Source organism: Podarcis muralis, chromosome 8, assembly GCF_964188315.1.
Source record: "Podarcis muralis chromosome 8, rPodMur119.hap1.1, whole genome shotgun sequence".
Taxonomy (NCBI): domain Eukaryota; kingdom Metazoa; phylum Chordata; class Lepidosauria; order Squamata; family Lacertidae; genus Podarcis; species Podarcis muralis.
In genome coordinates, this window is record NC_135662.1 from 26,813,255 (window position 1) to 26,823,805 (window position 10,551).

General features: G+C 41.5%; 1 protein-coding gene across 3 annotated transcripts in view; it reads right to left on the bottom strand.

Moving 5' to 3' along the window:
- SLC26A7 (solute carrier family 26 member 7) overlaps positions 1–8,193 on the bottom strand; it is a 74,083-nt gene extending 65,890 nt beyond the window's left edge. Inside the window, exons 1-2 of one of the 3 annotated variants that reach the window (XM_077932859.1) lie at positions 8,084–8,158; positions 2,734–2,841 (exon numbers count right to left, since the gene is read on the bottom strand). Coding sequence is in view for 1 of the 3 variants with exons in the window: in XM_077932860.1 (XP_077788986.1) it covers positions 8,084–8,102 (19 nt within the window). In the remaining 2 variants the exon portion in view is untranslated. Of the gene's footprint in view, positions 1–2,733; positions 2,842–8,083 lie in introns of all 3 variants that reach the window. The other 2 variants (XM_077932858.1, XM_077932860.1) reach the window with 2 other exon arrangements.
- Between the last annotated feature and the right edge of the window lie 2,358 nt (positions 8,194–10,551).

Genomic DNA, 10,551 nt, shown 5'->3' on the forward strand with positions numbered 1-10,551 from the left:
TCTGTATAAAGCAAAGCACTGTATAATGCAAAATCTAAAAATGGCTATGGTTTTTTTTTTCCTTTTGGCCAAAGTTGATGAAATTTACAGGCACAGGAAACACTCCAGAGTGAATCGAGGCTGCCAAACTGCAGATAAATAGGCCCAGGGGCTTTTTGTTGTGGAAGTAAAAGGAATTAGCTTTCCTCCATTATCTCTCATTAAGGGGTATCACTTTCTTAGTTTAAGGTAATTAAGAGGTGGCTGAATGGTGGTGTGTATTCTTTATAGTACTTTTTTAAAAAAAAACATTTTTAAAAAGCCTTTCTTCTGGTGGTTGTTTGAGTCCTCAAATAGGTCTTTATAGGTCTCAGATATCATAATGCTGTTATACAAATTATGGTGTGACCGCATTTGAATGCTGTGTACAGTTCTGGTCACGTCAACTTAAAAGGGATATTGTAAAACTGGGTGAGGTTGCAGCATATGGGGATTTTTAGTCTAGAAAAAAGGCATAATCTAACTTGATAGATTATGAATGGCAGGGAGAAAGTAGATAAAGGTTTTCCCCCCTCTCTCGTAACACTAGGACTGATGAAGCTGAATACTGGAAGATTCAGTACAGATTTTTCTTTTTAGAAGTATTTTTACACAGCACATAAACTATGGAACTCTCTTCCACAGGAGGCAGCGATGGCCATCAACTTGGGTGGTTTTAAAAGAAGACTGGACAAATTCATGGAGAGAGCTATCGATGGCTGCTAGCCATGATGGCACTGTTCTGCCTCCACAGTTGGAGACAATGATGCTTTTGAATACCAGCTGCTGGAAACCACAAGAGAGAATAGTGCTATTGTGCTTGAATCCTGCTTGCATGTTTCCCACAGGCATCTGAGTAACCACTGTGAGAACAGGATGTTGGACTAGATGGGCCACTGGCTTAATCCAACAGGGCTCTTGTGTTCTTATGTTCAGGTATTTATTGTGTTTTCTTATTGCAAGTTCCCATCAGTAAGGGTTTGTTGATGCTGCTGTTGATCAGTGCAGTATTGAGTGGTTATCTGCATGGGTGGAACAGCTACCACAGATCAAACCCAACATACAGAACTCAGCTTTCCTGTTTCCTCACATCATCCCAACCACAGTGCTTTCCAGTGGTGTCTGTTCATAAAGGCAAGTAATCCAAACCCTCTACAAAAGTCCAATCTGTGTAGAATGAATGTGTGTTGGGAGTGTGGGGACGGCCCCAAATGCATGCATGCTTGTTTGAACTCAAAAGAGAACCTACATGCATGGGCTCCCTTCAGATATTCAATTATTGTGGTGAGGGCTCTAGTTTCTGGTCAGTTCCTTCCCTCCCACATCTGCATGTTGTTGTTGTTTAGTCGTGTCTGACTCTTCATGACCCCATGGACCAGAGCACGCCAGGCACTCCTGTCTTCCACTGCCTCCCGCAGTTTGGTCAAACTCATGTTAGTAGCTTCGAGAACACCGTCCAACCATCTCATCCTCTGAAGTCCCCTTCTCCTTGTGCCCTCCATCTTTCCCAACATCAGGGTCTTTTCCAGGGAGTCTTCTCTTCTCGTGAGGTGGCCAAAGTATTGGAGCCTCAGCTTCAGGATCTGTCCTTCCAGTGAGCACTCAGAGCTGATTTCCTTAAGAATGGATAGGTTTGATCTTCTTCTTCCATGGGACTCTCAAGAGTCTCCTCCAGCACCATAATTCAAAAGCGTCAATTCTTCAGCAATCAGCCTTCTTTATGGTCCAGCTCTCACTTCCATATATCACTACTGGGAAAACCATAACTTTAACTATATGGACCTTTGTTCTATTCAGACTGAACATTTGTAAAAGGCTCAAGCACTGAGCAATCAAAGGATCAGAAATCATGTGTGAAATGGTTTGAATCCCCACCATAACTAAAAGCATACATGAATGTTTGTGAGAAAACAAGGACTTAGGTTCTGTAGCTGAACCAATGCTCAGAAAATGTTCTAAATGTCAGTCCCAGAACTTTATAATAAAGAGTGTCTCTGAGCTGGTGTGAGGTGAGTTTGTTTCCCTCCTAAGCCAGGCTAGTGCATCCTCACTCTTCTTACGGTGAGGGAGGCAGAGTTAGCAAGTTAGATGGGGATGCCTCTAAGATTAAGGGGGGAAAGCTCTCTGAAGAAATTAAGCACTGCAACCCATGCTAGTTAACTTTTGCAATCCAGACTGATCACAAAAAGATGGTTAACATCAATGGAAATTAATTCCCATATGAAGCAAGCTTTACAATGCGCTGCAGCAGGAAATGTTTTGTGGCTATGTTTTAGTTGCTGGATCTTTAAATGTCCCTGCAATCATTTTATGGATAATTTTATTGAGTATCTCTACAGAAGAGCTAGCAACAGGGGGCACCAAAGCATTAAAGATTCTGCAGCAGCCACTACTGATGACATAAGTGCTACAAGAGCAGAAGGAGATGCTGAAAGGAAAGAAAAGGCCCAATGGAGTCAAGAACAAAAATACATTTCCCAGCCCAAAAGCAAACAGGAAGGTGGCAATTTTTCATGACTGCTAATACATGAATTCTGCTGGCTTTTCAAAAGAACGTTGGAATGATTACCAATCAAAATCCCAAATGCACAGGAGCTTATGTGCTTGTGACTGGAGTTAAATGGGCTTCATGAGCATCTTTTCAGGACTCGAGGTTTCTCTAAAATCTATTATAACTAGAAAGGCAGTTGTGTAATGGGTCATGAAAGTCGTCACCTTTGCAAAGTCTATTGATCTTTCTCTTGATGCAGGATCTTCTCTAATGTCACAAAGGCTCTCGTTGGCCACATGGATGCAGCTCCCTTTCTGGAAAACACCCCAGGTCTGCAGAAATGTATGCATTAGAAGATAATAATAATGCACAAACAGAGCCCAATGTGGCCTCTAGGAGCCAAGGAATATTAAGTGTCAGTTGGCGGGGGAAGGAAAGGGAAGATGGGGAGAATTGGCTTGATTCTTCTCCTAGTAACATGCAGGTTCAGTTCACATGAAATGCTAATGCATAACGTAATAAATAAAAGCAGCTATAAAATACAATTAAAAATTATAAAGCATGTAGCACAGTACATTACCATTGCTACAACAGTCAGAAAAATCATTAAGGGTTGGATGTGGGAAAAGCCTTTGATATGATTGACTGGCCCTTTTGAGCAAGATCCATTCAAGAAATGAATCTTGGTGGCAGATTTAAAGAAGAGATTGCCCTCTTATATAAGGACCCAATGAAAAACGATTTTGTTAACAATCACCTGTCAAAGCCACTAAGGCTACAGCGTGCCTTCAACACCTTATTGCTTGTCATGGTTTCCAATCTTTTTTCAACCATTAGCAATTTTGATAGGAATCAACCAAATGATCCATAGAATTACCTTTGGCTTGTAAGAATTCAAAATTTCACTGTATGTGGTTGAAGGGCCTGAGCTCAACAGCGCTCTCCTCATTTGCAATTCTCAGAAACTAATATACAATGGCACACTGTCTCTGACAGTGAAGGAAAGCACAGCCAACATAGCCAGCACAGAATGATACCTCTATCCTCCATGAATTTGTCTAATCCTCTTTTAAAACCATCCAAGTTAGCAGCCATTACTACATCTTGAGGAACAAATCCCATTGTTGAGCTATTCGCTGTCTGAAGAAGTACTCCCCACATTCCCCGTCCTGAATCTTCAAACATTCAGGTTCTTCAGATGGCCCCAAATTGCAGTATTAGAGAGGGGAAGAAAAGCATTCCACTTTCTCCACAACATGCATTACTTTATAAACCTCTAACATGTTCCCCCTTCCGTGCTCTTTTCCTAAACTAAAAAGCCCCAAATGTTGTGACCATTCCTTTCCTCAGAGAATTACTCCATCCCCTCCAATTTTGGTTGTCCTTTTCTGAACCTTTTCCAGCTCTGCAAATGCCCTCCCTTTTTTTTTAGATGAGGCTACCAGAACGGTACATAATATTCCAGATCTGATCTCACCATTTGTATACTGGCATTATGATATTTGCAGGGGGGTTTTTCAATCCTTTTCCCATATGATCCCTAACATTTAATTTGACTTTTTCACTGCTGCCTCTGGGGCCATCTGGGTATCCACTATGACCCCAAATTCTCATTCCTGGTCAGTCACTGCCAGTTCAGATCTCATTAGTGTATTTGTGAAATTACGATATATATTTTTCTGTTGCCCTAATGCATCTCATTTCACACTTGCTTAATTTGAATTGCATTTTCCATTTTACTGCCAATTCACCCAGTTGAGAAAAATCACTTTGTAGGTCATCACAATCTCTTTAACCACATTGAGCAACTGAGTGTCACCAGCAAACCTGGTTACCTACTGCTCACCCATAACTCTACATCATATGAACAAGTAAAAATGCACAGGTCCCAACAACAGTCACTGAGGGACTCAAAAGATGAGTTTGTTTCCTTCCTCGGCTTGGCCTCTTCAACAGTTTATCATAAATCCAGCTTCACCCTTCCTCTCAGCCAAAACTGGTAGACAATTCAGCGTTCGTAGAACTCAAGCCCCACCTTGGTTTCATCAACATTCTGTGGCCTGTTTTAAGACGCTCACACAGTATGAAATGAAGACATCACTCCTAACTGCATTTCTTAGAACTGGGCAATTCTTCCAAATTAGCATGATGTGCTAATTTGCTACGCCACAGTCACTTCCTAGAACCTAGCTGCTAGGATAAGCCTACTGTATTACTGCAAATCATGACAAATCTATTGCTTCTACCGTAGGCTTGTCCCAATGTCTGTTTCACACAAGTTATTGTGGAGGAAATGCAAATATGTTTTAAAATATATTAAAAGTTCTAGCAATTTTTTTCTTATTGGAACAAGAGATGAGTGGAGTTAACTGATTAATGGCAGCTCAAGTTGTGGACCATTTTGGTTTAACAATCCATAGCGACACTGTGCTCTACTTCTCTACCTCCCTTCCTCCTCCACTCACCCACAAAAGAACCTTTTGTACAAGTTACAGATCCTGGTTCATCTAAAGTTGAAGATGGCCAAGTTCTTGGCGAGTTTCTTCTGTCGGTCTACAAATTACATACTATTGTCACTCAGAACAATAAGACAGTCAGAGCTGTTCGACAGTGGAATTTGCTGCCATGGAGTGTGGTGGAGTCTCCTTCTTTGGAGGTCTTTAAGCAGAGGCTTGACAACCATATGTCAGGAGTGCTCTGATGGTGTTTCCTGCTTGGCAGGGGGTTGGACTCGATGGCCCTTGTGGTCTATTCCAACTCTATGATTCTATGATTCTAGGACTCTGTTTATGGCCTTTATTGCATACTGTATATTCAGGGCATGCCATTTACCAGGAATAAGGGCCACTCTTCTGTAGTTATTAACACTGCATAACCTATCCCATATGGCACTTCCCTTACTGGCACATCATTATTCATAGAAAGAAGAAAGTACTCTGTGCCATACGAACAGGAAAACGTTTCATTTCTATGGGTTTCAAACAACAGAGGCGACACAATGGAATTTAATAAAACAGGATGCCTCTCTGCATCTTTGCAAAGACAGTTCTCTGCAACACAGGCCAAGCAACTTGCACTTCTGTGCCATTACTTTGTGTTATATCTCACAGGTAACCTTACCAAAATACCAACAAAAGGCTTCAAGACTGAAAACAAAACTATGCAAACTTCCACATCCCACCTTTAATCACAAAAACTTACCAAACACTTCCACTAAATGCACACACCGTTGTCATGTGCTCTTTTCACAGACAACCAAGTCACAGTGCAAGCACTGGCTATCTGCATATGGCATGAAAGCGTACCTAGCGTGTTTGGTGTATGCATTAAATTTTATCACAAGGACACACAATCTGTGCATAGCAATCTCTCAAAATTATTTGTTCAACTAATCAGGGAAACTTGTTTCTGATAACAAAGCAATATTTTGTATATAGCTTTGAGGAAGCCTAATAGCTCTAATAAAACTCTCTCCAGAATTCTGAATCTAACACAAAACTGCATGGCTTGTAACCCAAGCTGAAAACAGTGGAAACTAAATGGAGCATACTCCCACATAATATGCATGAGTGTGTGGTTCACCTTTGACTTGAACTTCTAGCTAAAAGAAATGTTTTCTTCATTCCGGTACTAAGCTAACTTCATTTCACAAGAGGCATACAAAGCAACAGTGACATCCAGTGGCTTCTATAGGTAAACTGCTAGTCATTTGTCCTTGGATCACAACGGGTAGCATCCTGCTTTCTCCATCAGTAAGATTCTCCGACCTTGACATCATCCTCCAACTACACAATGTACCTTCACAGATTGATACTGGAGTTTCATGGATAAAACGGAGAGGTTGATTACTCATGCTTTTGTTGCACAGCCAGTCAAGAAAAACTTGAAGTGACTCCAAGAAAATGGGAGATTATGCAAGAGGTCCTTGGAGGGCGTAAGCAAGAAATTTGAAGTTCTGACACCCTTTAGTATTACAATAAGCCCACAACCTATGTGGGGGTTACATTCTGGGGGTCGAACCTAAAGCCAAAATCACGTATAGTCAAAACTCATTGTGTTCAGCAACGGGGGGTGTTTGCCAAAGTCATTTTCCCCAGAATCCTGCCCCCTATTCACCACCTTTTTAATTTTTTGCCATGCACTTAAATGTTAAATGTGCATAAATGTGCATACGTTGCAGGCTTACTGTATTACATAAATAAGCTATAAATTAAAAATAAGCTATGAATGAAAAATATTTGATAAGTTATCTTGATCGAATGTGAGTTGTGTGCACACAAGTGCAGCTGCTTGCACAAGTATGTGAATGATGCTGCACATCAGAATGTTTGGCCAAGCCAAGGGTGGTGTAGGTGCGAGAGGTTCATCCCCCCCCCCCCCCACAACAGCTTGTATGCATGTAGGCAAGTGCAGATGTGCAAGTATCTTCTTGTGAGTTGCGGGGCAGGAGGCCATATGCTGAGACATCTCTAATCCCTGTATCCAGCAAGTGTTAAAATATCAGCCAAGCTAGTTTCCTGGTGAGGTGATCACATCGGTGATAGGCCATTAATACGGTTATGTGTGTCTGTCCCTGCCAAGGTCCTGTTTCCCTGACCTATGCTTTTCTGACACACATAGAATAATGTGAGAAAACAAGTCAGGCACTGACTCTGCTCAATCTGTACAGCTGGGGGAATATACAAAGCTCCCAGAGTTCTTTACAGTGGCACCTCGGGTTAAGTATTTAATTCGTTCCGGAAGTCCGTTCTTAACCTGAAACTGTTCTTAACCTGAAGCACCACTTTAGCTAATGGGGCCTCCTGCTGCCGCCGAGCCGCCAGAGCACAATTTCTGTTCTTATCCTGAAGCAAAGTTCTTAACCCGAGGTACTATTTCTGGGTTAGTGGAGTCTGTAACGTGAAGCGTATGTAACCTGAAGCATATGTAACCTGAGGTACCACTGTATTGTGGATTCTGGGACTACCTGTGGATGGCGTTTGAAATATCAGCTTACTTGGGTGCAACACCTACACACGTGTTAAAAACGTTGCGAAAATGCTTTTTTAAACAAAAAAATTAAAAACCCTTTTGAAAAATGCATTGAATTTGCTATAGCTCACAGTTGCCGTCTAGTGTCACAAGTGTATATTGCACTTTTTATAACACATTCAGAACATTTTATCTGCAGCTGAGTCCTTGGTACCTCTTTCTCTCTCCCCCTCACCCACTAAGTCCCAATCTCTATATTCAAAATAATCACACTGGGAGGGGGGGGGCCACAACATGGTACTGCTAATTCAGGCCGCAAGTAGGGGCCTGCATTTTTGAATGGTCCTCCTTGAGTGCAAACTCCCTACAAAGAGAAAAGTAGCACCTCAAGGAGGTGACTGTGGAAGAACCAGAGTGGCCCAGTATAAATTGGTAGCAAAGGCCTGCCCTCCCTCTCATCCCCTTGTTTTGAAAAACTGAAAACAAAGGCCTTGTTCATTTTTTAAATTAGGATGCTTGGTTGAGGCAAGGCACGCGTGTCTCTCTCTCTCAAACCCAGGCCTCTAGCAGATGGTCGTCTCCCCCCCCCCCCCCCAATCTTACCTTCCTCCACAAACAGCATCCTGAATTCTCAGCAGGCCAGACAACTAAACTCCGTGGACCAAGGTTGCCTTCCAGGCTCCTCTAGTGGCCTGGATACTGTCAGCTGACCCACAGAAGCCAATCAGAACCCACTAGGCCCTATAAAATCTAATAGGACATCAGGGAATGATGCTCACCTCGGCAGCCAGCTCACTCCAGCCTTCCCAGATGCTTGTCTACTTACCCTTTATCCTAAACACGGGCACGTTTAAAACTTTGCAGCCTGCTTCTTGCTCTTTGGGCCTCAACCTCCCTGCATCAGAACTGGGCCACCAGAACTGTGACCTTTCCCTGAGCTTGGCTAAAGACTGACAATTGTTTCCCTAAGAAAACTTATTTTATCTTCTTTTTTTGCACTCCTATCCCTCCGTTCTTTGGTCATGGGACCCAAGATAGCATACATGTGGCTTCCAGGCAATCACACATCCAGGCAGACCCAGACATTATTAGCTTCCACAAGCTGCTGGCCTCATTTGCCTCCAGGCCATACTCTGGGGTTGTTTCTTTCTTTATAAGTGCCTTATGTTTTTGGCTGTCTTGATTTGCGCTTACCGGCGGAAATGCACGGCAGCAGGGCCTGTATGCATATATTAATTAGACATAAATGACACATTCGTTTTAGACACTGTTCCTTATTCCCAGCGTATCACATCAAGTTCTCCTGTGTTTTCTGTAGGCCAGAGGCCTGATTCACTTGGATATATTTCAGCCAGTCACTTTCTCTCAGCCTAACCAATCTTCCAGGATTGTTCTAAAGAGAAAAGTACTGCTTACATCACTGTGAACTATTTGAAAAAAAGTCAGAACAAAAAATGTGGCTAGATCAACCTTTTCAGATCTGCAAATCAAGTGGCAAAATTTCGTTGTCTTTGCTGCATTTCTGTATTTTGGGCTGTCAAGATCATGATGTTAATAGTTTTAGTTTATACTGATGCTTAAAAGGATCTTATCTAACTCCTCTGTGCTTCTTTAAAATATGGGTTTTGTATTGTATTTTTCATTTGTGGTCATTTTTACAAATTTTGTAAACCACTTAAGAGATTCCCTCGATCTACGAAGCAGTACATAAATTGCCTAAATAAATAATTACATGTGCAGATAACTCTAAGACTGTGAGTTTTACACCTTTAGGAGACGAGGAAATTTATGGCCCCATTACCACTGCATCTTACACATTTTCTTCTTCATTGCCACTTGGTTCTCACAGTCCTGATTGTTTTTAACAAATGTCCCTGGATCTGTCAACCTGTACCTCTCAGAAAACTACGATTTGCAATGCTAATAGGAAGGTACTGTGCCCAGACCCACAGATCAGCTTGTCAGTCTTCTACTTCTACCTATTGATTTCACTTAATTTTCTTCCTTTTATACCAGGGCCTCCATACTTCATTTGCCTCCACTTTTGCTGATCAGAAGAAGCTCATAAGAACTAGGGGACAGAACTTAAAAGGTCATATAAATCCAAAATTCCACATGTTTCCAGGATCCAGAGTCAACTTTTTGAATTCTAGACATGATCAAAATCTGCTTTGAAGAATTAAATATGGGTTTACTTAAATAAATTCTAGTTCATACATTTTATGGCAATAATGTTAGGTACTAACTTGCTGTATCAGTGTTTTTATGGTGTGTGTGTATATGTGTGTTTAACTATTCTAAAATCCAGCAATATGTAATATACTACTGATAAATTAGTTTTACCCCTAACATCAACTCTGCTGGCATGCTATCATAAAGCAGCCATGAACTAAGAAAGCTTATTAGTCTCTTAAGCCACTACTTAGTAAACATAGCAAAACATTGTTACTTGCTTTAATACAACGAAATAATTTATTTACTAACACTACTTTTTGCAAACAGCCAAACATTTAATCATTCATGCTTTGGTCTGAGTCTCCCTGTGTAAAGCCTCCTGAGCTACTTAGTCCCTTGTCTCTGCTTCCACCTCCGCATTCCACACATCCTGCAAGAGAGGCACCAAACAGCCATCCTACAGAATAGATTAACAGGAATAATTTGCTGGCAGTTCATTTATCAATACCTAGAAATGGGTGTGAGTGGAGCATCTTCCAACATGTCACAGGCCATCTTTGAGCAGCAAATCTAGCTTTGACACCATTTACTGCAGGTATAGGCAAACTTGGCCCTCCAGATGTTTTGGGACTACAACTCCCATCATCCCTAACTAACAGGACCAGTGGTCAGGGATGATGGGAATTGTAGTGCCAAAACATCTGGAGGACTGAGTTTGCCTATGCCTGATTTACTGCCTTGCCTAAAATGTGTTGTTCTCTCTTATGTGACAGTTTTGATGGCCAATTATCTTATCAAAATAAAAATACAAGGGACTCCGTTTCCTTAAAATTCTGGTTAGACTATCTTTCTAAGAAGTTCTAGAAGATTAGTCATATCAATCAGTAGGGAAATAA